The 26,921-nt window shown below is 50.0% G+C and overlaps 1 protein-coding gene across 1 annotated transcript; it reads left to right on the top strand.

The window, feature by feature from the left end:
- Window positions 1-589: 589 nt before the first annotated feature.
- ROBO3 (roundabout guidance receptor 3) lies at window positions 590-19,681 on the top strand. The gene is made up of 28 exons (XM_064268912.1): window positions 590-779; window positions 4,695-5,021; window positions 5,489-5,646; window positions 6,133-6,253; window positions 6,343-6,481; window positions 6,783-6,910; window positions 7,185-7,309; window positions 8,523-8,694; window positions 8,962-9,167; window positions 9,421-9,502; window positions 9,767-9,932; window positions 10,108-10,274; window positions 10,759-10,880; window positions 11,018-11,243; window positions 11,461-11,582; window positions 12,613-12,784; window positions 12,930-13,115; window positions 13,833-13,856; window positions 13,931-13,973; window positions 14,164-14,303; window positions 14,645-14,839; window positions 14,981-15,128; window positions 15,288-15,500; window positions 15,905-16,056; window positions 16,205-16,315; window positions 16,528-16,689; window positions 17,178-17,356; window positions 18,626-19,681. The coding sequence occupies exons 1-28, from the start codon at window positions 620-622 to the stop codon at window positions 18,635-18,637; spliced, it is 4,158 nt and encodes a 1,385-aa protein (XP_064124982.1). The 5' UTR covers window positions 590-619; the 3' UTR covers window positions 18,638-19,681.
- Window positions 19,682-26,921: the final 7,240 nt, after the last annotated feature.

Here is a 26,921-nt window from a genome sequence, read left to right as displayed (position 1 = left end):
CTTCACTCCTGCTGTTAAGCCGCGGGACATGGAAGGGAATGGAAGCCAGGGCACCCGGCTCACCTTTGAGAGCTAGATGAGCGTGTTTGTACTTTCCCTCAGTTTGTCTAAGGACCGGGAAGAGAGAGCAGGATTCCTGTACTAAAGTAGGGTAGAGGGCAGAGACCCACGGAGCCCTTCTCCATCTCTCAAGTGCTTTGAGTCAGTCTGGACCGTCTAGAACCAGACGCAGGGCGCAGGGCGGGGACTCCAACTCGAGCTGCGAGACTCCAGTCTCTTGCCCTGCGAGTGGCCGTCGGGGGTGGAGGTGGGCGGGGGCGGAGTGCGGCGGATTAATCCCTTAATTACGCCGTGATAGACGCGGCACCTGCTTTCAGCAGGCCCAGCTCCCAGGGGACCCGGCTGGGGGGCGGGGGGGAACGGGGGCGGGGAGAGAAGGACGAGCGGAGGCGGAGGGCACGCGGAGGCTCCGACCGTCGGGGCGCACCGGCAGGACAGCGGCACCGTGGCTGCGGCAGCGCGCAGAGGCGGTGGAGGGCCGTCTGGCTCCCGGCCCCCGGGGCTCGGACCCAGGGCCTGGGCCCGGAGCCCCCAGCCCCGAGCCCAGCCTGCTCGCGCCATGCTGCGCTACCTGCTCAAAACGCTGCTGCAGATGAACTTGTTCGCGGATTCCCTGGCTGGGGACATCTCCAACTCCAGCGAGCTGCTCTTGGGCTTCAACTCCTCGCTGGCGACCCTCAACCACAGCCTGCTGCCGCCCGACGACCCTGCTCTCAACGGTAAGTCCCTGCTCCTTGGAGACATCGGATCCGGGGTGAGGCGGGATGGGAGGGAGGAAGGCTGGAGGGAGAGGAGAAAGCACTCCTGCCCGGAGGTTCAGGGCGGAAGGGCCCCACCCCGCGCTCCCTGGGGTAGCAGTTCGGGGTTTCAGTTCGGGGCTTTAGCACGGGCGGGAGATGGAAAGTTTAGCAGAAGACGGCTACTGAGCCAGGATGCCCCATCTCCCCAGCCGCCCCCACGCCCACCCCAGGTGAGGAGAGCCAGGGCTGGTGACCGGCAGTCCGGAGCTCAGTGGGGCCTGGGCCTCGGCTGGGAGGGCACCGGAGGGGCGCGGTCGCCGGCGGACGTGAGCCCAGCCCCCCTGGCCACTCAGCGACCCACCCAAGGAGCAGGCCTTCCTTCGGGACCAGAAGTTTTCCAAGAACTCGTCTGGGACGAGGGTGAGGAAGACAAAACGTTAGGTGTGTTTGGTACGGAGGGGGACGGGCGGCGGTCATGCTAGGCAAACTTGGAAGTTTACGGTGGGACTCCCGGCTGGCTCATCCCGGCAAGGCTGTGGCGGGCTGGCAGTGCCGGCGGCGAGGTCGTTACCGCTAATTAGGATGATTAATAAATGACTGCGACAGCCGCTCTCCCCAAGCGCAGCGGGGAAGCCCCGAGAGCAGTGCGGCGCGATCCTGGGGAGGGGCCCGATCGCGCCCCCTATCGGCCACGTCGGGAACCCCCTCTCTCCGGGACGCCCTTCCCGGTGGTTCCCCCGGTGATTCTCCCACCATCCCTCCGCCCTCCACCTGGACTCGAAGGTGGCGAGAAAGGAGACTCGGACAGAGTGCGTGTGTGTTTGTTTGGGGGTGAATACCCCAGGTGCTGGGGGAGGAGCTCCAGGGCCTCATTAACATGGAATTAGCTATTCATTAGGCTGATGTCAAAATATCTCCTGAGACTGGGAATGACAGGGAAGAAATTCCAGGATGCGGCTCCAGCAGCTGCTGTCTGCAGGAATTAGGGAGAGAGGACCGACCAGAAGGGTGTGGCATGTATGGAGGGACTGGGGAGAGGAGGATGGGGAATGAGGCGGGATTCTTCAATCTTGGGACCTCCTACATCCCCAGAAGATTAAACACAGCCTTTCTCGCTGACCTCAGATAATCACGCCTTTACTTACCCAGCGCCTTTGCGGAAGTTTCCACCATACATTGCCTCGTTTAAGTGAAGCCTATAGGTTTTTTTTTTTTATAGGTAAGATATTGATAGTCACATTTTGCAGCTGAGGAAACAAATTCAGAGAGTGAATGATATCCCGATAGTCATAAAACCAGCACGGAGCAAAACTTTGGCGATAACAGACCTAAATCTATTTCCATTACACCTGAGGGTTCTGTGAGAGGGAGAATAAAGGAATACCGGGGTCTGGTAGGGCAACCCTGGTGGCGTAGTGGTTAAGAGCCATGGCTGCTGGAATCCACCAGGCGCGCCTTGAGAACCCTGTGGGGCAGTTCTACTCTGTCCTATAGGGTCGCTATGAGTCGGAGTCGACTCGATGGCAACGAGTTTGGTTTTTTGTTTTTTTTTTTTTTGGTTCGGGGTTCTGGTAGAATCTGATTCAGGTAGAGAGTGTAGGAGCCTGGATAAGGTAAGGTGAGCTGGGGAAGAAGAGCCCTTAAATAATGGTAGAATAGCCATAATTTATTCTTACCCCAAGGAGACCTGGTGATGCAATGTTAAAGCACTAGGAAGGTTGGCATTCCAACCCACCAGCCACTCCGGGGGAGAAAGATGTGGCCGTCTGCTTCGTAAAGATTTCAGCCTCGGAAACCCTATGGGGCAGTTCTGCTCTGTCCTACTGCGTTACTATGAGTCAGAATCTACTGGACCGTGTAGGTTTTTTACTCTGTGGAGCACAGTTCTACTTTGACACACATGGGGTCACCATGAGCTGAAGCTTACTCGTGGCCATTGGTTATTTTATATTTTTACTCAGTGCTTTACTTATGTATGACTTTATGACAGCCCTATGAATGCTCCCATATTACAGGTAGAGGAACGGAGACTCAGAGAAGTTCAATAATTTCCCCAAGTTCTTGCAACTGGAAGGTGTGAAAGAAAGGCTGAGGTTACAGTTCTGATTGATTCCCCGCCAACGCCTAAGCTCCTAACCACTCCATGTCGCCCACCACAGGGTCTGCCTTAATTTGGATCGAGATGTGATAGAAGAGAAGGTGGGGTGAGGAGCGGAGATTTCTGTTTGGAAGGGAGTGGATAGAGAAAATTATTCCCTTCTTTAAGTGGAGGGAAACGGATCATCCTGACCCCAACCAGTCACTCTCCCCAAAACGACGCCAGTACTGAGCAACCCTTCCAGCTTGGTCTCCATCAGAATTTCTAAGACGGTGGGCGGGAAATGAAACCCATCCCACCCAGAGGCTGGAAGCAGGAGTTCCCTGCGGATTTTGGAGCAGAGTGGGAGGGGGCGCCGAACGTCAGCGCCGAGGTGGCCCTGGACACCACATTAGGCGAGGCGGCAGCGGCGCCTACTGGCCGCCACGAGTTACAAATCCACTTCGGATGGCGGGCTGGAAGTTGCGGGTGTCTAAGCATAACCGGCTCTGGTGGCGTAGTGGTTAAGTGCTACGGCTGCTAACCAAAGGGTCGGCAATTCAAATCCACCAGGTGCTCCTTGGAAACTCTAGTGGGCAGTTCTACTCTGTCTTATAGGGTCGCTATGAGTCGGAATCCACTCGATGGCACTGGGTTTTTTTTTTTTTTTTTGGCTAAGCATAACCGGGGAAATCCTGGTGGCCTAGTGGTTAAGTGCTATGGCTGCTAACCCAAAGTTCAGCAGTTCGAATCCGCCAAGCGCACCTTGGAAACTCTATGGGGCAGTTCTACTCTGTTTCATAGGATCGCTATGAGTCTGAGTCGACTCGACTGCAGTGTTTTTTTTTGGGGGGGGGTAAGCATAACCGGCTCCGGGGTCCTGATTCCTAAACTGTGCGACAGAGGACGAAGCGGGCAGTAGTCGGTAGTACTAGAGTAAGAGAGGGGCAGAATAAGCAGGCGAACTGATCTGAGTGAACAAGGGACGCCCTTTTTTCCAATGCTTCTTAACTTTCCCTGAGTCATCATCAACCTGTAGGATAATCTCCTGAAAACTACGCACCTCTCAGGAAAAGGACCATTACGCATATTCCCACTACCATCTGCATTCATTTACTTCGAATTCACAGAACCCCGCCCCCACCACATACACACATACCCAAAGCCCATTCATGGACTCCAGATTAAGAACGACCTGGGTGCCCCAGCCCGTGCTCCCAGGTATTCGCTCCCATAACAACCCGTGCGCCTCAGGCTGGTCTACGTTCCGCACTTCACCTGCCTGGGGACCTTGCGCAGGCGAAGAACGGAGTGTTTGATCAGGTGCCCTACTTATGTCTGTTCACTGTGCAAGGACAATGTGCGAACCAGCGAGAGAGAGCCAAAAAACCAGACGGCTTGCAGGTCTCACGCCGTGCGCTCTGACAAGGGATTGCGTTTGCCGGAAAAAAGGGGACAGCTCTTTTTTATTCCAAGCAGAGGCCCAGTTACCCCCAACTTAAACTTGTCCAGAAGAGACGCAGGGGTCTTTAGGCGGCGCAGAAAGTCAGTTGAGGACTTTGTGTCTTGATTCCTCTTCTGATCTGCCTGTGTGTAGGCATCTCCATTGGAGCCTAAGAACGTGGGGGTGTCCGCCAATAAGGACATATTGGAGCCTACAGAGGGAGAGAGTGGCAAAAGAGGCCAGGCAGGACTGAGCTCTAGCAGATGAAGCATAGGCGGCAGAACAAGAAGGTTCTCTTTCCTTGTGGATCCTCGATCCCTCCCCCCGTTTCCCAGTCTGACCGCTCAGTGCCACCCCATTCCCGTCTCCCCAGGTTCGAGGGTCGAGCCAGAGGATGCAATGCCGCGCATAGTGGAGCAGCCGCCAGATCTGCTGGTTTCCCGAGGTGAGCCGGCCACGCTGCCCTGCCGCGCCGAGGGCCGGCCACGGCCCAACATCGAGTGGTACAAGAACGGCGCGCGTGTGGCTACCGCTCGTGACGATCCGCGCGCGCACCGCCTGCTGCTGCCCAGTGGCGCCCTCTTCTTCCCGCGCATCGTGCACGGGCGCCGCGCGCGGCCGGACGAAGGTGTCTACACTTGCGTGGCGCGCAACTACCTGGGAGCAGCGGCTAGCAGAAACGCCTCGCTGGAAGTGGCAGGTGAGTGTCCTGGCTCTAGCAATGATGCAGAACCGTTGGGGGGGGGGGGCGGAGGAGAGGGGGACGGGAAGGAGCCGGGCAATCCAACTCAGAACAAATCCCAATCTCAACCCATTCATCACCTTCCTTTGGGACCTTTGGCCTCCAATACCCACGCCTTGATCAGAGGAAGACGTGGTCATAGGAGAGAGTTCCAGTCTGCAAGGATCCACCCTACCCAAGACAGTTTTGCCGTGTCCTCAGCAAGTTAGCTCACCGATGTTGTTGTTAGGTGCCCTGCAGTGAAAGAGTAGAACTGTGCCATAGGATTTTCTTGGCTGTAATTTTTAAGGAAGCAGATCGCCAGGTCTTTCTCCTGCGGAGCTGCTGGATGGGTTCGAACCACTGACCTTTGGTTAGGAGCCCAGCGCTTAACTTTTTGCCCCACTGGAGCTCCCCTACACCACTTTCTCTCTCTTTTTCTCCAGTCCTCCGCGACGATTTTAGGCAGTCTCCTGCGAACTTGGTGGTGGCAGTGGGGGAGCCAGCGGTACTGGAATGTGTGCCTCCCCGCGGCCACCCCGAGCCATTGGTGTCCTGGAAGAAGAACAGCGCAAGAATCAAGGAGGAGGAGGGAAGGATCACGGTAAGGGGCGGGACTATGGCTAACCCCTTGCTGGTCCAGTTGATTCCGACTCAGGGCGACCCTATAGGACAAAGTAGAACTGTTCCATAGGGTTTCCAAGGACGTAAATCTTTATGGAATGCTAGGGACAGGGAAATGTCCCAAAGACGGAAGTCCTGAACCTAAAAAATCTTGGAAGGGCTGTGAGTAATGTCTTAGAGATTATAAGGCGGCTTAGCGTCAACTATTGGATGAGGGATCAGGATAGGTAGGGTAGAATTGGTATAAGGTGGGTGGGGAGCATGAAACCCCAGTCACTGGTGGTGCGCAGTTTGGGCTCTGGGAAAAAAGATAGACTGGAGCCCCATCTTGGGTGGATTCCTTATCTGATAAGAGGGTCAACTTGACTAGTCTTCTTCACTGGTTTGCTGTGAGGCTCAAATAAATAATAAATATCAAATGTTTTGACGGCTGTAAAGAACCAAAATTACCATAATTACTCCGCAGATCCGTGGAGGGAAGCTGATGATGTCACATACACTCAAGAGCGATGCGGGGATGTATGTGTGTGTGGCCTCCAACATGGCGGGAGAACGGGAGAGTGGGGCAGCTGAACTTGTGGTGCTGGGTAGGCACGGGGAGTTTTTGGAATTGTGGGAGTGGGTAGCCTAGGGAGTAGGTACCTGTCCCGACTGTTCACTCACTCCCACTTTGTAGAGCGCCCCTCATTCCTGCGTAGACCAGTGAATCAGGTGGTCCTCGCTGATACCCCTGTGGATTTCTCGTGTGAAGTGCAAGGGGATCCCCCTCCTCGTCTGCGCTGGCGCAAGGAGGATGGGGAACTGCCCCCAGGCAGGTGAGAAACCCCGCCTCCTGCCTGTAAGGAGAGCCAATCAGCTCGAGAGCCTACCCTGCCCTGGAAACTGGAACGCAGATACGCTCTCACACGAGGGTACAGAGAAATCGGTTCCCAGAGCCTGTGCTCCCTGCCCTATCCAGTTCCCATCTCTCTTCGTTCGCCGGCCCTTGGGTACCAGTTTCTGTCCCTGTTGAGTCCTGTGTTGTCTTTGTGTGCCCTGATCCTGTGTCTGTCCTGGGGGAGAGAGAAGCGGTCGGTAGCTGTGGCCAACTCAGCCTGGGGGTGGGGAGTGGAGCAGGTATGAGATCCGGAGTGACCACAGCCTTTGGATTGGGCGGGTGAGTGCTGAAGATGAGGGGACTTACACCTGTGTGGCGGAGAACAGCGTGGGCCGTGCCGAAGCATCTGGCTCCCTCAGCGTTCACGGTGAGGGCCCCACCGGGGACTGCCTGAAGCAGGGAGGATAAGCGGGAAGATGGAGGGTGGGGAAACTTAGAGGAAAGTGGTGGGGTGGCCGGGGAGGACAGAGCGTGGAGATGGAAGGGTCACCTGAGTCTTCTGGAAGGAGGGAGAGGAGGAAAAAAGGTAAACAGGCGTGTGCAAGAGATGGATGTCTGATCCTGCTTAAGCAAAGCTTAAGAGTTTCTCTTTGCTCAGCCTCCCTGACTCACTATTCCTTTATCTCCCTCCTCCTTCCCAGTCCCACCCCAGCTGGTGACCCAGCCCCAGGACCAGATGGCGGCTCCTGGAGAGAGTGTGGCTTTCCAATGTGAGACTAAAGGAAACCCCCCACCTGCCATCTTCTGGCAGAAAGAGGGGAGCCAAGTAGGTGGTCATCTCCAAGGCTCTTCTCACCAGCTTTTCCTCTGGGTCTTAGCCTCCCTTCCTCTACATTTCACAAACTTCTTTCTGGGGCTTCTTTTTTCCGTTTAGTCCTCTCAGAAATCCTTGCAGGTTATTTGGGAGAATTAAATAAGATAATGAACATAGAGGCTTGGAACATATTGGGCATTTTCTTTATAAAAGATAATGTTTAGATGGTAGGGAACAAATCCTATGTGGTTATTCCATGGGGAATCTTTTATTTTGGGCAAAGCTGTCCTAAGGATGTAGCAAATTCAATTCAATTCCCCCCTCCGACCCCATGGGCCTGGGCTTTTGGGTATAACATATCACCAAGTAGTGTACCTAGAGCGGCTCAGAGTAGAAAATGACTTGCTGTGCTACTTAACAGCTGACAAGGAATTCCACCAGGGGGCGTTCCACCCCTCACAGTCCTCTGTCTTCAATTTTAAGCAAAGAAATCCCACAACACACCACCAGAAAGAACATTGACTGAAACTATACCATAAGTACCTCCTCTAAGAGAAGGGTGGAATTTTTACTACTAGGAAACAGGGTCAATATAATAAGTATGGTTAACCCCCATCTATCTCACTGGGAAACCAGGCAAACCATCACCCCATTGCAAATCCACAGCCACAATTTTCCAACATCTCTAGCACCTGGGACTGCTGCATTTTAATTAGCTTTTCACATGAATAAAAAATGGTGATGGTGGTAGGGGATGACAGTAGGTATCAGTCAGGGGCTCTGCACGGTGCCATTTGTCCTGAGACCCCAGCTTGCCTCCCTGTCTTCCATGTATCTAAAGTAAAATGTTAACGCCCCCAAAAAGGGGAAAGGATTTAACATTTATCACACAGTGTACTATAAGATTTTCTGATGATCATTTAGTCCTCATAGCTATCCTCTAAGAGTCAGAGTTGGGGAGATTGGAGCTCAGGAAATACTTTGCTCAAAGTTTGCCAACCGGTAAGTCCCAGAGCTAGGAATTGAACCTAGAGTCATCTAATCAAACCCCCTAATTTCTGTGAATACATTTAACTGGTTTGCCCAAGGTTACATAGCTGGCTGGGGCCAGAGAATAAACTAGAACCTTAGGAATTCTCTGGATTTGGGGGTTGATGGGAATGCGGAGCTCTTTCTTCCCAGCTGCCTGCTTGTTTTCTGTTTGGTTCCTTGTCGCTGTCTCCAGGTTCTGCTTTTCCCCAGTCAATCACTTCAGCCCACGGGGCGCTTCTTGGTCTCTCCAAGAGGCCAGCTCAACATCACCGAAGTGCAGAGTGGAGATGCCGGCTACTATGTGTGCCAGGCTGTCAGTGTGGCCGGCAGCGTCCTGGCCAAGGCCTTGTTGAAGATAAAAGAAGGTAAGTGCCCATGGGATGGAGTGGGACTTATGGGTCTAGAAGGTAATAATAAAAAGACGATTTCTCCTGGATTTTATATATATGTTCCTGAGGCATGTCCTTGAAGCAGATGCCACTAATAAATGGCTGGTCCCAGGCAGAGCCTATAGATGGTTATGGAAACCCTCTCTGATCTCTGGGGGATGAAGGAGCAGAGAATGAGGACCAAGGGGGTGGATGCCTGTACCTAGGATCCTTCCTGAGCTGCCCAAGTTCTTCTTTTCTCAGCATCCTTGGATGGGCTGCCTCCTGTCATCCTCCAGGGCCCAGCCAATCAGACACTGGCACTAGGCTCCTCTGTGTGGCTGCCATGCAGAGTGACAGGAAACCCTCCCCCTAGTGTCCAGTGGAAGAAGGATGGGCAGTGGCTGCAGGGGGATGACCTCCAGCTCAGCCTAATGGCCAATGGTACCCTGTACATTGCCAACGTGCAGGTGAGGCTGTCTTCTGGGAGCTGAGAACTAAGAATGCCACCTGGTCCACATTCCCAGCTCCAGTGAGCACCCCCCTGGGACTCTCACGCCATTTCTACCCCTGTGCTTTCTCAGACCACCCCCTCCATCCTTCTGCCATCTTTCAAGGAAGTATACAGCATCCTCCTCGTCCTTCTGTACCCCTGCCTCCACCCCCTCAAACTCTCTTGCTCCACTCCCAGTGCATTTGCTAGTGCTCTGTTCCCTTCTGTAGGAGATGGACATGGGTTTCTATAGCTGTGTGGCCAAGAGTTCCACAGGTGAGGCCACGTGGAGTGGCTGGCTTAGGATGCAGGGTGAGTTTTTCCCTTGTTTTGCCAGCACCTCTCCCCAAATCTTCAAAGGCAGGCATTATCTTCCAAAACCCCGGGACTTATTTTATCTTGCAAATGCCATTCCATGGTTCCCTGGGAGGCAGACATGAGTTGGGGCTAGTACACCATGCCTCCCTCTCCACCATCAGCACTGTCACAGACCCACAGCTCCTCTGAAAAGGAGGCAGGTTACTCTGGGATACCCTTCTCCCATTCTTCTACTCAAAGATTCTCTCCTCATTGCAGAAGCTTGGGGAGTGTCAGCTGATCCCCCTATAGAACCCAGTACTCCTCCGGGGCCCCCCTCCCAGCCAGTGGTCACCGAGATCACCAAGAACAGCATCACCCTGACCTGGAAGCCCAACCCACAGGCTGGGGCCACAGTTACCTCTTATGTGATAGAAGCCTTCAGGTATGGCAAAAGTTTGAATGCAAACCTGGGAAAGCTAAAGGGATGGGCCCCTATGTCCTCAAGGTCTTTGCTGTTGTGGGGTGAGGAGGAGTAGGGAACCACAGAAAATGGATGAGATGGAGCAGACAGCTTGGGTCCTGGCTCAGACAACTGTGGCACCTCATTCCCATCGTAGCCAAGCAGCTGGCAGCACGTGGCGGACTGTGGCAGATGGCGTGCAGCTGGAGACTCACACGGTCAGCGGTCTGCAGCCCAATACCATCTACCTGTTCCTGGTTCGAGCTGTGGGGGCCTGGGGCCTCAGTGAGCCCAGCCCTGTCTCTGAGCCTGTCCGCACCCAGGGTGAGTAAGGTCAGAGCCGTCACCTCATCGCAAAACCATGGCACCATGGCAGCTCACAGATTTGTTTCTTGCTATGTCAGGTCTATACTGGTAGTCTGACCTGGAGTAGAAGGCCAAGCTTCCCTCTGTTAGAGGTGGTGAGGGGGCATAGAGAGAGAGAGAGACTTACTCATCTTTGATGGCCTCACTTCTGTGCCTTTTACAGATTGCTAATTTAGATTATTAAGACTAGAAGAGACCACAGAGGGGTCACCTTCGTGTTAGGGATAGGGAACTGAGGCCTGGAAAGAATGCAGAAGGAACACTCATGTTAGCTGGACACCAGGCTTATCTCTGAAAGTTACTCTCCTGACCAACCTCTTCCTGCCCCTGGGGTACTAAGTAGTATACTCTGTGGGGCAGTGCAAAGGTAGGACACAACGCACCGTCAGTTCTATCTCTGTGACCCTGCTGGCCCCTGTTGAGTGGGCTCTTTGGTCAACAGACAGTAGCCCCTCCAGGCCGGTGGAGGACCCATGGAGAGGCCAGCGGGGACTGGCTGAAGTGGCAGTGCGAATGCAGGAGCCCATAGTCCTTGGGCCCCGGACCCTGCAGGTGTCCTGGACTGTAAGTGTGGCACGGGGATGAGGTTAGAGGCAGGGATGATGTGGGATACGGGGGCTGCTGAGTGGGGGGTGAGTAGCTGGAGAAGGCAAGATAAACAGAAGAGGGGCTGGCTTCTGGTATGCTTTGTTCTGTTACAGATGGATGGCCCAGTACAGCTGGTGCAAGGTTTCCGGGTGTCTTGGAGGACTGCAGGCCCTGATGGAGGAAGTTGGACAGTGCTAGACCTAGAGTCCCCAAACCAGCAAAGTGCTGTGCTAAGGGGACTCCCCGCAGGGACCCAAATCCAGATCAAGGTGCAAGCCCAAGGCCAAGAGGGGCTGGGGGCTGAAAGCCCCTTTGTGACCAGAAGCACTCCTGAGGAGGGTAAGGAGGGCCACAGAGCTGACAGATGGACAAGAGGGAAGAGGGAGTGGGGAGAGGATGAAAGGGTCAGGGGGAGGGCACAGTTAAGTGCGTGTAGGAAGGAGGGATGCCTCTCAGTTTCCTAGGATGTTAAAACAGGGAAGGGGAGAGGAGGGGCATGGAGGGCAGCTTGCAATGACTGTCTGTGTCCTTCTCACCATGCTCCACCCTGGCTCAGCCCCCAGTGGTCCCCCCCAGGGAGTGGCAGTGACCTTGGGGGGTGATGGCAACAGCAGTATCACTGTGTCCTGGGAACCTCCACTCTCCTCCCAGCAAAATGGGATCATCAAGGAATACCAGGTACAGGGTTTGAGAGGACCCAAGGGCTAGAATTATGTTGGAAGGAACCTAGGGCTCATTTTGGGTCTAGGGTTGAGGCTAGGGAAAGGAAAGACGTTTTAGAGTGTTGTCAGTGGTTAAGAGCTCAGCTGGTAACCAAAAGGCTGGTAGTTTGAATCCACCAGCCCATCCTTGGAAGCCCTATGGTGCAGTTCTCTGTCCTATAGGATCACTATGAATCAGAATTGACTGGACACCAACAGGTTGTTGTAAGCCCCCTCTGTGAAGCCCTGGTGGTGCAGTGGTTAAGCACTTGGCTGCTAACCAAAGACTGGCTGTTCAAATCTACCAGTAGCTTTGCTCTGGGGGAGAATGATGTGGCAGTCAGTTTAGTAAAGATTATAGCCTTGGAAACTCTACGGGGCAGTTCTACTCTGTCCTGTAGGGTCACTCTGAGTCAGAATCCACTAGATGGCAATGATTTTTTTTTTAGAGGTTAGCTCGGCTGCTAACCAAAACGTAGGTAGTTCGAATCCACCAGCCCATCCTTGGAAGCCCTATGGGGTGGTTCTACTCTGTCCTATAGGGTCACTATGAGTTGGAATGGACTGGAGACAAAGGTTTTTTTTAAGGCCCCTCTGGTGGCACAAGCGTTAAGCACTTCATGGACCTTACCCAGCCCCTCCCCCGGGGGGAGAGACCTGGAGATCTGCTTTTGTAAAGATTAAACCAAATCCAAACCCACTGCCATCGTGTTGATTCCAACTCATAGCGACTCTATAGGACAGAGTAGAACTGCCCCTTAGGGTTTCCAAGGAGCAGCGGCTGGTCAACTGCCGACCTTCTGCTTAGCAGGAGAGCTCTTAACCATTGCACCACCAGGACTCCTTGTAAAGATTACAGCCAAGAAAATCCTGTGGGGCAGTTCTGCTCTGTCACATAGGGTCACTATGAGTTCGATTCCACGCACCTAACAAGACCTCGCTACCATTCTGAGCCTCGAGTTTCCCTGTGCGGCCAGAATTCCATGTCTGACTCTCCGCCTCCTTAGATCTGGTGCCTGGGCAACGAAAGTCGCCTCCACCTCAACCGATCTGTGGCAGGCTGGGCACGCTCCGCTGTGCTCCGGGGACTGCTGCCGGGTCTCTTCTACCGGACCCAGGTCGCGGCGGCCACCAGCGCTGGCGTGGGCGTGGCCAGTGCCCCGGTGTCGGTGCAGTTGCGTGAGTCCGGAGGTGGGGGGTGGGAGAGCCGGGCTGGGGAGCCGAGCGGGGCTCCTGCGTTAGCTGTGCCTGTGTGCCAGGGGTGGCTCCTTCCCAGCTCGTGGGTTCCCAGGTCCCTCCTCCCCTCACCTCTCTGACCCCACAGCGTCCCCGCCGGAACTGGAGCCTGGGCTCGAGGTGGGCTCGGGGCTGGCGGAGCGGCTGGCGAGGGTGCTGCGGGAGCCGGCCTTCCTCGCCGGCAGCGGCGCCGCCTGCGGGGCGTTGCTCCTTGGGCTCTGCGCCGCCCTCTACCGGCGCCAGAAACAGCGTAAGGAGCTCAGCCACTACACGGGTGAGAGCCGGGCCTGGGGAGGGAGGGCAGGGGCTGGAAGAGGACTGAGCCCGACCACCCCTGCGTCCAGGCAGACAGGCGGTGCGGCGGTGGAGCGGAAGAGAGGGTCGCACCGGAAGCCCGGCCACCGTGGGGGGGCGGGGCCGCGGAGGAGAGCCGCCCGGCGCACACGGGCGTGGGGCGGGGCTCAGAGGGGGCGTGGCCAGGACGGCTGTACCACGCGAGGAGGGCGGGACCTGGGCCTCCGGAGAGGGCTAAGGTTTGCCCCCGGGACGCTTCGGGAAGAGAGCAGCGTCTGCAGCTCAGCCCCAGGAAGGAAAAGGCTAGCCTGGAAGGGGGAACGCCCAAATTCAGTCACTTCATGGGAGGGGCGGGGCCTGGCAGGAGAGGAGCTGGCCAGGATCTCGGGGCCATAAATTGGGAGGCGGGGTCTGGGTGGGGGCGGGGTCTGCTGAAAGGCGGGGCCTGAGCTCTGCGTCTCAGGAGAGATTGTCAGGTTTCTGAGGCCAGTGGCTGTGAACCGCGGTTACACATAGGAATCAGCTTTAGAAAAATACTGATGCCTGAGTCCCAGCCCCAGAAATTCCAATGAAGTTCCTTAAGGTTGCCCTTGGGTGGTGGAATGGGACCAGGGCTGAGGGGTGGACGAGAATATGGGTATTTCTGACCTTTCTCCCATTTCCTCTCTTCTTTTTCCCATGTGTTCCTTTTTGGAAGCCTCTTTTGCCTACACTCCTGCAGGTAAGCCGTCTGTGCCCAGTGGGGTTCAGACCACAAGTACGGGCTGTTTTCTTACTTGGTCTCATCTTCCCCAGTGTCCTTCCCACACTCAGAGGGCCTCTCTGGAGCCAGTTCCAGGTAATTCTCTTAACCCAGGGATAATCCCCTCAAAGAAGAGACCACTATCCCTCCTCCCCAGGCCTCACTGCCTGTCCTGTGCCAACCATCTCTCACTCCTACCCCAAACACTGCTATTAGTTTCCACGACTGCCTTACCTTTGCTGGCCTCTTCAAACTCTCCATCCCGAATTCACATGCTCTCCCTCAGGCCACCCATGGGCCTTGGCCCTGCCCCCTACCCATGGCTGGCAGACTCGTGGCCCCACCCATCTCGAAGCCCCTCAGCCCAGGAGCCCAGGGGAAGCTGCTGCCCCAACAATCCTGACCAAGATGACAGATATTACAATGGTGAGGAGTTTTAATTCCCTCAGGGGCACACCTGCCCCCCAGCACCCTTCTCTCCTGTCAACCTACTGGGGCAAACTGAAGGGAACCAAGGAGCCCCAGTCTTCCTGAGGTTGGTCAGTTTTTTGGGAGCGGTTGGTTAGCCCTTGGGGGAGGCTATGAGTCCAGGGAGCCTCTCTCAGACCTGACTTCTGTGAATGCCCTGGTTTGGACCATAAGATTTGGGGTGGGGGAAGAAATTGATCCAGTGAGACCTCCTTTTGCCCTCCATTTTACTGTTGTCCGCTGTCTTCTATCTCTGGCCTCTGTCTCTTCTCCTGCACCTCCCCCTGTCTCCTACACAGAAGCAGGGATCTCCCTCTACCTGGCTCAGACGGCCAGGGGCCCTGCTGTTTCTGGTGAGGGCCCTGTCTACAGCACCATTGACCCAGCTGGGGAGGAGCTGCGGACCTTCCACAGGGGCTTCCCCCAACAACCCCCAGGGGATCCAGGCACCTGGAACCAGTATGCTCCTCCAGAATGGAGCCAGGGGGACAGTGGTATGACTCTGATCCCAACACCCCCACTTTAGCCCTAACCAGAGTAGCCCCCAAAACTCCCTCCTCCACCCAGCACTTCCTCTGACATGTGGCCCATCTCTGGCTCTTTCCTTCGTGTATCTCTGTGTGCCCCCATCCCAGTCTCCCCAGGAGCCAGGGGAGGCAAAGTGAAGCTTTTTGGAAAACCTGTGCAAATGCCGTCTCTGAACTGGCCAGACACCCTGCCACCACCTCCCCCTTCCTGTGAACTGAGCTGTCTAGAGGGCCCTGAGGAGGAGCTGGAGGGCGGGTAAGGGTGCTGGCCCCGCAGATGCCCTACACACATGGGACCTGTCCTCCGCTTCTGGGGGTGGGCAGCAGAGCTGGGAGGGGAAGAGAAGGGGGCAACAGAAAGGTTGAGGGGGAAACTACCTATTCCACCCCTACTGTCCTGCCTTTTTGCCCGCAGCTCAGAGCCAGAAGAGTGGTGCCTGCCAATGACTGAGAGAAGCCACCTGACAGAGCCCAACTCCAGTGGCGGGTGCCTGCTTGCCTCATCTAGAGGGGAAACTCCCTCACCAACCCCCTCCTATGGACAGCAGTCCACAGCCACTCTCACCCCCTCACCTCCTAACCCTCCCCAGCCACCGACTGACGTCCCTTGTCTTCATCAGATGTCCAGGTAGGGAGGTATAGAGTACTTTGCACACTGTAAGCACTCAGTACAGATCTGTTCAGTAGACGATTGGGTGGATGGATGGACGGATGGATGGGTAGTTGAGTCTGTGGAACAGAGGTCTCAGGGCTGGGTCAGGGTAGAATTAAGATTTGAGGAGGAAAGTGGGGGCTGACAAGGTCTCTCACTGTCTTCAGACTGGGTCTCCATTGGAGTGACTCTGCAGGCTTCCTATGACATTTCAATGACGTAGTGCTCCCCATGCTTCACTAGCCTGGGAGCCCTTGTCGGGGAGGGGTTGTGTCTGGTTCATCTGAGTATTAGCGTGAGTGTCTAGCACAGTGCCTGGTACATAGTAGGCGCTTAGTGTTTGTCAAGTGAACAAATGCAGAAGCCTCATGTCATTGCAGGAGGGTGCCCTTTGGGCCAAGTTCCCCTCTCAGTGCTTCCCAGCCCCCTCTGAGTAGCCATGAAGGAGGGCTTGCTGGCCTGGGTACTGGCCTCACAGCCTCCCATCACCTCAACCCCAGCCCTGCCCCTAGTTCAGCCAGCTGTGCCACAGGTGAGTCCGTAGAACCCTCGACTCCCACTCCCAATTCCCTGTACCCCCTCCCTTGGAATTTTCCTCTCCAAAGCTTCTCTTTCAGCCTCAGGTTCCTTTCCTGGTCCTCTCCTTTATCTGCTTCTCTCTCAATCCCCTAATGCTACAGGGAGAACCCGGCAGGTGCCTGGGGGGATGACTCCTCCACTTCAAGGACCCCGGGCCCGATTCCGGAAGAAACCCAAAGCTCTTCCCTACAGGCGGGAACACAGTCCAGGAGGTGAGGTGGCCATGGGTCTGGGAGGTGGTGACAGTTGGTAGGGGGGACAGGCAGGAAACCAAGAGTGAGCTCTGGGGGGATAGAGGAAGGGGGAAGGTGAGCCAAATCTTGGACCGTTTATTTGCAAACTCATGGTGCCGGGGGGCAGAGGGGGGAGAAAGATTAGTTTCAGGAGAAGCAGGAAATTCTACTGAAGACAGGCTTCTCTTTAGACTTGCCCCCACCACCCTTGCCGCCACCAGAGGAAGAGGCCAGCTGGGCCTTGGGGTTGAGAGCAGCAGGCAGCATCTCCTCGTTAGAGCGGGAGCGCAGTGGGGAAAGGAGAGTGGCACAGGTGGTGCCCCTGGGTGCTCCTGGGTGCCCTCATCCAGATGGTAAGAGGGCAGGGCAGGCGGGAGGGCCGGCTGTGACTCAAGAAGCTGGGTTTTGGGACTGGAGGCTGGTGGTAGTACAGACTGTGTCATCCATGGGTTTTCAATCCAGCTTACCCCTTTGGTAGCATTCGTGCATTTGATCAACATCAAAGATTCACTTGTCTCTCTAGCTCCTTCTGAGCAAAATCTGTGAAGTCCCCAAGTATGTCCTTTTCTATGACTGGAAGCCCAGAAGTGAGAAGAGTGGGATATGGGTGCTTTGTCTCTCCTTCTCCAAGGATCTCCCTGTTTGGGAATTACCTACACGTCCCTGAGTACCTCTCATGTCAAGACCGTGTGCTGGCATTCTGTTTCTCCTCAGTCTCCAGGGTGTGCCTGCCCTAAGCTCTTCTTCCAGAGCTGAGATTGTGGCCAGGGTGGGAAGATGGGGGAACACTGAGCTTTTGCTCCCTGCCTGGGCCCAGCTCCCCTTCTCTCTTGTGCGGCAGAAGAGTCCTGGCCCCCATACAGCAGGCCAACCTTCCTGTCCCGGAGCCAGGGTACCAGCACCTGTTCCACAGCTGGCAGCAACTCATCACGAGGCTCCAGCAGCTCTCGGGGCTCCCGAGGCCCTGGAAGGAGCCGGAGCCGGAGCCAGAGCCAAAGGCCAGGACAGAAGCATCAAGAGGTGGGGGCTAGAGAGTTGATGGCTAGGGAGGATGGGCCAAGGGGTGACTGAAAATAGGAAGGAAGAAAGGGGCTTGCAGAGAAAGTATCAAAAGGAGGGGACCTAGTGAGTGAGGGTGAGAGGAGGAATCCTGGAGAACTAGTGAGGGCAAAATGAAACATAACAGAGGGCTCTCAACTCCTCCACCCCTGCCCTCCCATGTGCCTGGGTAGTGCAAACAGTTAACATGCTTGGTTGCTAACTGAAAGGTTCGAGATTTTAGTCCACCCAAATGCTTCTGGAAAGAAAGGGTTAGTGATCAGCCACTGAAAACTCTATGGAGGGTCATGATTTCATGGGACATCCCAGTTAATTGGCCTAATAACATGTTTAGTGCTTCCAGTCTGCCTCCTAGTTCCTAGCATAGTGCCTGGGGTCTTAAAAGCTTGCAAACGGCCATCCAAGGCACAACAATTGGTCTCTATTCACCTGGAGCAAGAGAGGAGGAAAGAGAGTCAGAAATAGATGGAGGATATAGAATTTGTGGCTAATTGCCTCCATGAACAACTGCCTCCTTTGCCATGAGACCAGAAAAACTGAATGGTGCACTGCTACCATTACTGAACTTTTTGATAAAAGATTCTAAGAAGAATCATGATCAAAAGGGGGAAAATGAAGAACAGAATTTCAAATTCTCATGGATGCCAAACTTCCTGGGGCCATAAAGTTTGAATGAACCCCTGAAACTATTTCCCTAAGATAATGTTTAAGGCTTAAATTAAAAATATCCCCTGAACTCTTCTTAAAACTGAACATTAGTTTAGTTTAACTAGTAAAACATGTTTGCCTTGAGTATTATGCTTTTTTAAGAACTATCTATACAGAATCAAATTGACAACAGCAACTTGAAACATTAGATAGGTCCTTTAAGGAGCAGCGAATTTGTGTTAATAGGGAAGGAACAACTCAGAAAAGGAGAGTGAGAATGGTTGCACAACTCAAAGAATGTAATCAATGTCACTGTATTGTACATGGAGAAATTGCTGCATTGGTGTGTGTTTTGTTGTGTATGTTCTCAACAACAGCAACAAAATAAAAAAAAGAAAGCCCTATGGAGCACAGTTCTACCCTGACACACATGGGGTCGCTATGAGTTGGGGTCAACTTGATGGCTACTTGTACTGGTACTGGCCCAGGAGAAAGGCTGAAATGAAAAGAGACATGTCTTCTATTGCGTCTTTGCCCTGGATCAGGGCTTGACCATCAGTCTCCCTTTTCTTCTCTCTCTAGGAATCGAGATGACCCTTGATGAGGCAATGAGAATATGAGGAATTCCATGGGGAAGGGGTTGCCCCTGGGGCAGGGGCCTGTAAGGGAACTCTTCACAGTGGTAAACGAGGGTGTGAGCCAAGAAGAGCAGGAATGGGCCGTTTTTCCCTCCTGGCAATGACACATGGGGCCCTTGGGGTCACCGAAGAGCTTGCTTGGAAGCCAGAGAGCACCGTTCTTCCCTTTCCATCGCTTTCCAACTAAGGCCTACTTCTAAAAAAGACAATAAAAAGAGTCTGATCCAAGCCCTGGGTCCTATTGTCTGGTTTTGTGCAGGAAGTCAGGAAGAAGGGGACTGCACACTGGTAGCTTCCACTACCTTTTGAACTTTTTCTGTCCAAAGCATTAGGTGAGGGCAAGATCTATTCTCATGTAAGGCAATGTGCCTTTGACAATAATAATCATTTTTAAAAACTCAAAGAAAGGAGGATTTTATGAGGGAAACACAGGCAAGAAAGGAAGAACAGGCTTTTTCAGACATCCTGCCCCCTCACAGAGGGTGTGTGCAAACTTGGCCAGATTAAGCTCAGACGTGGGCACAGAATTTTAACATTTTGGCCATGGATGCTATAGTCTCCCTCACTCCCTTACACACAACGCATGCCCCTTACTGGTTACTGGCTGCCTCTAGAAGGCCTCTGTGACCCCTGCTCACCCTGTCCAAGAACTTTTGCTTCTTTTGCTCTGCCCCCTGGTTCAGTGGCTGTCCTGGACTCTAAGAAGCTGGCTACTGCCCCTCCACGCCCAGGCTCTCTGACCTCACTTGTCACTTTGACCTAAGTGTGTACAATTCCTCATTCCTCTTAGGTCTGGCAAACAGGATTGAAGTGCTTTCCAAAGGAACTTTAGCAGGAAACTAAAAGAAATGCAAAATCCAAAAAAGGAAAAGCAAATAGGAACAGATGTGTATCGGGAGCACAGATTCTTCATCTTGAGATCATAAAATCCAGCCCCAGACTGGCCTTGTTAACATAGCTCAGGAAGTACCTTGTCCATCCCTCCTCATGTAGCCTGTTAACTCAGAAGGACTTCCAGAAACAGCTGCTAGGTTTCACTCCCTTTCAGACCTGCTTCCTAATTATACCTTGCTAAAAGTGTTTTCCTGCGGTGCTGGTCATTCCCTGTAGCATCCCCTCTCAGTCTCTGGATTCTGTCCTGATCTCACCAAGTGAGGAAGACTCTGGCCTCCTTGCCCTTCAGTAGCTTTCTTTAGCTCAGGGCCCTAGAAGTCCTGCTTCACTGTCCATGTCTCTGCTGATTTTTGGACTAAAGGGTGTTGACTAGCTAACCATTAAAGGCGGGCCTAATGCTTAAAGACACAAACAAACTAAAATCAAAAGGATGGAAAAAAATGTATCAAGCAAACCATCAAAAAAGAGCAGGAGTGGCAATATTAATCTCTGACAAAATAGACTTTAAAATCCACCACAAAGAATAAGGAAGGACACTATATAATGATTAAAGGGTCAATACACCGGGAGGTTATAATCATCATAAATATTTATGCACCCAATGGCAGGGCTCCAAAATACATAAAACAAACGCTAACAGCATTGAAAAGAGAAATAGCTTCACAATAATGGAGACTTCAACACACATCAGAAAGAAGCTCAAAGACATAGAAGATCTAAATGCCACAATCAACCAACTTGATCTCATAGACATACAGAGCACTCCACCCAACAGCTGCCAAGTATACTTTCATTTCTAGTGCACTTGACGCATTCTCTAGAATAGACCACATATTAGGTCATAAAGCAAGCCTTAGCAGAACCTGAAACATCGAAGTATTACGAAGCATCTTCTCTGACCATAAGGCCATAAAAGTAGAAATCAATAACAGAGAAAGCAGGGGAAAAAAATCAAACACGTGGAAACTCGACAATACCTTGCTCAAAAACTACTGGGCTAAAGAAGAAATTAAGGATGGAATAAAGAAATTCACAGAATCAAATAAGAATGAAAACACATTGTACAAGAACCTTTGGAACACAGCCAAAGCAGTGCTCAGAGGTCAATTTATAGCAATAAATGCACACATCCAAAAAGATGAAAGGGCCAAAATAAAAAAATTAACCCTACAACTTAAACAAATAGCAGCAAAAGAAGCCCTCAGGCACCAGAAGAAAGCAAATACTAAAAATTAGAGCAGAATTAAATGAAATAGAGAATAGAAAAACAATTGCGAGTTAACAAGACCAAAAGCTGGTTCTTTGGAAAGATCAACAAACTCAATAAACCATTGGCCAAACTGACAAAAGAAAAAACCGGAGAGGAAGCAAATAACCCAAATAAGAAATGAGATGGGTGATATCACAACAGACCCAACTGAAATTAAGAGGATCATAAGAGAATACTATGAAAAACTGTAGCCTAACAAATTTTGAAAACCTAGAGGAAATGGACAAATTCCTAGAAACACACTAGCTACCTAAACTAACACAAACAGAGGTAGAACAACTGAATAAACCTATAACAAAAGAAGAGATTGAAAAGTAATTAAAAAACTCCCAACACAACAACAACAAAAGCCCTGGCCCTGATGGCTTCACTGGAGAATTCTACCAAACTTTCAGAGAACAGTTAACACTACTAAAGGTATTTCAGAGCATAGAAAAAGATGGAACACTCCCAAACTCATTCTATGAAGCCAGCATAACCCTGATCCCAAAATCAGGTAATGACGCCACAAAAAAGAAAATTAAGGTACCAATATCCCTCACGAACGTAGACATAAAATTCCTCAACAAAATTCTAGCTAATAGAATTCAACAATGTATCAAAAAAAATAATTCATCGATGTCATGGATTGAATTATGTCCCCAAAATGTGTGTATCAATTTCACTGGTCCATGATTCCCAGTATTGTGTGGATGTCCTCCGTTTTGTGATTGTAATTTTATGTTAAAGAGGATTAGGGTGGGATTGAACACCCTTACTAAGGTCACATCCCTGATCCAATGTAAAGGGAGATTCCCAGGGGTTTGGCCTGCACCACATTTTATCTTACAAGAAATAAAAGGAAAAGGAAACAAGCAGAGAGTGGAGACCTCACACCACCAAGAAAGCAGTGCTGGGAGCAGAGTGCATCCTTTTAACACAAGGTCCCTGTGCAGAGAAGCTCCTAGTCCAGCGGAAGATTGATGAGAAGGCCAACAGAGAGAGAAAAGCTTTCCCTGGAGCTGACACCCTGAATTTGAACTTCTAATTTTTTTTTTGTTGTTGTTGTTAAAACCATCCACTTGTGGTATTTCTGTTATAGCAGCACTAGATGACTAAGACAAACATGACCAAGTAGGATTCATACCAGGTATGCAGGGATGGTTCAACATTAGAAAAACAATCGGTGTAGTCCAACACATAAATAAAACAAAAGACAAGAACCCACAAAAAAAACCCTAAAGAATCCTCAAGAAAACTACTGAAACTAATAGAAGAGTTTAGCAGAATATCAGGATACAAGATAAACATAAAAAATCAGTTGGATTCCTCTATACCAACAAAGAGAACATCGAAGAGGAAATCACCAAATCAATACCATTTACAATAATCCCTAAGAAGATAAAATACTTAGGAATAAATCTAACCAGAGATGTAAAAGACCTATACAAAGAAAACTATAAGGCACTACTACAAGAAACCAAAAGAGAACTACATAAGTGGAAAAACATACCTTGCTTGTAGATAGGAAGACTCAACATTGTAAAAACGTCTATTCTACCCAAAGCGATCTATAGGTACAGTGCAATCCTGATCCAAATTCCAATGACATTTTTTAATGAGATGGAGAAACAAATTGCCAACTTCATACGGAAGGGAAAGAGGCCCCAGATAAGTAAGGAATTACTGACAAAGAAGAACAAAGAGGGAGGCCTCACACTACTTGATTTTAGAACATATTATACCACCACAGTAGTCAAAACAGACTGGTACTGGTACAACCACAGATGCATAGACCAATGGAACAGAATTGAAAATCCAGACATAAATCCATCCACATATGAGCAGCTGATATTTGACAAAGGCCCAAAGTCAGTTAGATGGGGAAAAGACAACCTCTTTAATAAAGTGTGCTGGCATAACTGGATATCCATCTGCAAAAAAAAAAAAAAAAAAAGTGAAACAAGACCCATACCTCACACCACACACAAAAACCAACTCAAATGGATCAAAGACCTAAATATCAAATCTAAAACAATAAAGATCATGGATGAAAAAATAGGGACAACTCTAGAAGCCCTAATATGTGGCATAAACAGTGTACAAAACATTACTAACAATGTACAAACACCAGGAGAGAAATTAGATAACTGGGAGCTCCTAAAAGTCAAACACGTTTGCTCATCCAAAGACTTTACCAAAAGAGTAAAAAGATTACATACAGATTGGGAAAAAGTTTTTAGCTATGATGTTTCCAATTAGTGTCTGATCTCTAAAATCTACATAATACTGCAAAAACTCAACAACAAAAAGACAACGCAATTAAAAAATGGGCAAAGGTTATGAACAGGCACTTAACCAAAGAAGACATTCGGGCTGCTAACAGACACATGAGGAAATGCTCAAAATCATTAGCTATTACAGAAATGTAAATCAAAACTACAATGAGATTCCATCTCACCCCAACAAGGCTGGGATTAATACAAAAAACACAAAATAATAAACGTTGGAGAGGTTGTGGAGAGACTGGAACATTTATACACTGCTGGTGGGAATGTAAAATGGTACCTTGGAAATCGATTTGGTGCTTCCTTAAAAAACTGGAAATAGAACTACCATATGACCCAGCAATTCCACTCCTTGGAATATACCCTAAAGAAATAAGAGCCTTCACATGAACAGATATATGCACACCTATGTTCATTGCAGCACTATTAACAATAGCAAAAAGATGGAAGCAACCAAGGTGCCTAACAATGGATGAATGGATAAATAAATTATGGTATTTTCACACAATGGAATACTACGCAACGATTAAGAACAATGATGAATTTGTGAAACATTTCATAACATGAAAGAATCTGGAAGGCATTATGCTGAGAGAAATTAGTTAATTGCAGAATTTGTGAAACATTTCATAACATGAAAGAATCTGGAAGGCATTATGCTGAGAGAAATTAGTTAATTGCAAAAGGACAAATATTGTATGAGACCACTATCATAAGAACTCTAGATAAACTTTAAACACAGAAGAAAATATTCTTTGATGGTTACGAGGGTGGGGAGGGAGGGAGGGAGAGGGATATTCACTAACTGGATAAGGCGAAGGGAAGGGCAACACACAACACACGGATAGTCGTACAACTGGACAAAACCAAAAGCAAGGAAGTTTCCTCAATACAACCAAGTGCATTGAAGGCCAGAGTAGCAGGGACAGGGGTCTGGGGACCATGGTTTCAGGGGATATCTAGGTCTATTGGCATAACAAAATGTATTAAGAAAACACTCTGCATCTCACTTTGGTGAGAGGTGTCTGGAGTCTTAAATGCTAGCAAGCGGCCATCTAAGATGCATCAATTGTCTCAACCCACCTGGATCAAAGGAGAATGAAGAACGCCAAAGACATATGGTAAAGATGAGCCCAAGAGACAGAAAAGGCCACATAAACCGGAGACTCCATCAGCCTGAGACCAGAAGCACTAGATGGCGCCCGGCTACTACGCATCACTGCCCTGACAGGGAACACAACAGAGAATCCCTGATGGAACAGGAGAACAGCGGGATGCAGATCTCAAATTCTTGTAAAAAGACCAGGCTTAATGGTCTGACTGAGACTGGAGGGACTCTGACAGTCATGGTCCCCAGACCCTTTGATAGCCTAAGATTGGAACCATTCCTAAAGCCAACTCTACAGACAGGGATTGGCCTGGACTATAAGATAGACAATGATCCTGGTGAGGAGAGAGCTTTGGGGCTCAAGGAGACACTTGAGAATACTTGGGCAACTCCTTTCTGGTGGTGAGATGAGAAGGAAGAGGGGGACAGGAGCTGGTTGAATAGACACAGGAAATATAGGATGGAGAGGAGGAATGTGCTGTCTCATTAAGAGGAGAGCAGCAAGGAGTACACAGCAAGGTGTGTATAACTTTTTGTATGAGAGACTGACTTGGTTTGTAAACTTTCACCTAAACCACAATAAATAAACTTAAAAAAGATAAGAACAACATGGTCTTATCAATTGATGCAGAAAAGGCATTTGACAAAGTCCACCCATTCATGATAAAAACTCTCAGCAAAATAGGAATAGAAGGGAAATTCCTCAACATAATAACAAGCATTTATACAAAGTCCACAACCAACATCATCCCAAATGGAGAGAGTCTGAAAGCATTCCCCTTGAGAACGGGAACCAGACAAGGATGACCTTTATCAACACTCATTTAACATTGCGCTGGAGGTCCTAGCCAGAACAATTAGGCTAGTTAAAGAAATAAAAGACATCCAAAGGGAAAAAGTAAAGTATCCCAATTTGCAGATGATATGATCTTATACACAGAAAATTCAAAAGAATCCACAAGAAAACTGTTCGAACTAATAGAAGATTTCAGCAAAGTATCAGGATACAAGATAAACATACAAAAATCAGGTTGGATTCCTCTATACCAACAAAGACAACTTCAAAGAGGAAATCACCAAATCAATATTATTTACAATAGTCCCCAAGAAGATAAAATACTTAGGAATAAATCTAACCAGAGGCGTAAAACTACAAGACAGTACTACAAGAAACCAAAAGAGACCTACATAAGTGGAAAAACATTCCTTGCTCATGGATAGGAAGATTGAACATTGTGAAAAGTTCTATTCTACCTAAAGCAATCTACAGATACAATGCAATCCTGATCCAAATTCCATTGGCATTTTTTAATGAGATGGAGAAACAAACCACCAAGTTCATATGGAAAGGGAAGAGGTCCCGGATAAGTAAAGCATTACTAACAAAGAAGAACAAAGTGGGAGGCCTCACACTACCTGATTTTAGAACCTATTATACCACCACTGTAGTCAAATTAGCCTGGTACTAGTACAACAACAGATACATAGACCAATGGAACAGAATTGAGAACCCAGATGTAAATTCATCCACCTATGAGCATCTGATATTTGACAAAGGCTGTGAATTGGGGAAAAGACAGTCTCTTTAACAGGTGGTGCTGGCATAACTGGATATCCACCTGCAAAAAAATGAAACAAGACCGATACCTCACACCATGCACAAAAACTAACTCAAAATGGATCAAAGACCTAAATATCAAATCTAAAACGATAAAGATCATGGACGAAAAAATCGGGACAATGCTAGGAGCCCTAATAGATGGCATAAAACAGAATACAAAACATAACTAACAATGCACAAACACCAGAAGAGAAAGGAGCTCCTAAAAATCAAACACTTATGCTCATCCAAAGAATAAAAAGACAACCTACAGACTGGGAAAAAATTTTTGGCTACGACATATCTGATCAAGATGTAATCCCTAAAACCTACAAGATACTGCAAAAACTCGATAACAAAAAGACAAATAACCCATTTAAAAAGTGGGCAAAGGGTATGAACAGGCACTTCACCAAAGAAGACATTCAGGTGGCTAACAGATACATGAGGAAATGCTCATGATCATTAGCTATTAGAGAAATGTAAATCAAAACTACAATGAGGTACCATCTCACCCCAACAAGGCTAGCATTAATACAAAAAACACAAAATAATAAGTGTTGGAGAGGTTGTGGAGAGACTGGCACACTTATACACTGCTGGTGGGAATGTAAAATGGTACAACCACTATGGAAATCAATTTGGCACTTCCTTAAACAGCTAGAAATAGAAATACCATACGACCCAGCAAACCCGCTCCTTGGAATATATCCTACGTAGTAAAAGCCATCACACAAATAGATATATGCACACCCATGTTCACTGCAGCACTGCCCCCAATAGCAAACAGATGGAAACAACCTAGGTGCCCATTAACAGACGAATGGATAAACAAATTATGGTATATTCACACAATGGAATACTACGAAACGATAAAGAACAATAATGAATCCTCAGAACATCTCATAACACGGAGGAATCTACAAGGCATTATGCTGAGTGAAATTAGTCAGTCACAAGAGGACAAATGGTACAAGAGATCACTATTGTAAGAACTGAAGAAAAGGTTTAAACACGGAAGAAAACATTTTTTGATGATTACAAGGGTGGGGAGGAAGGAAGAGGGGTATTCACTAGCTAGATAGTAGACAATTATCATCT

Source organism: Loxodonta africana, chromosome 15 (assembly GCF_030014295.1).
Source record: "Loxodonta africana isolate mLoxAfr1 chromosome 15, mLoxAfr1.hap2, whole genome shotgun sequence".
Classification (NCBI taxonomy): Eukaryota; Metazoa; Chordata; class Mammalia; order Proboscidea; family Elephantidae; genus Loxodonta; species Loxodonta africana.
Note: the sequence above shows the minus strand (reverse complement) of the source record. Positions and strands in the feature narration are given on the sequence as shown.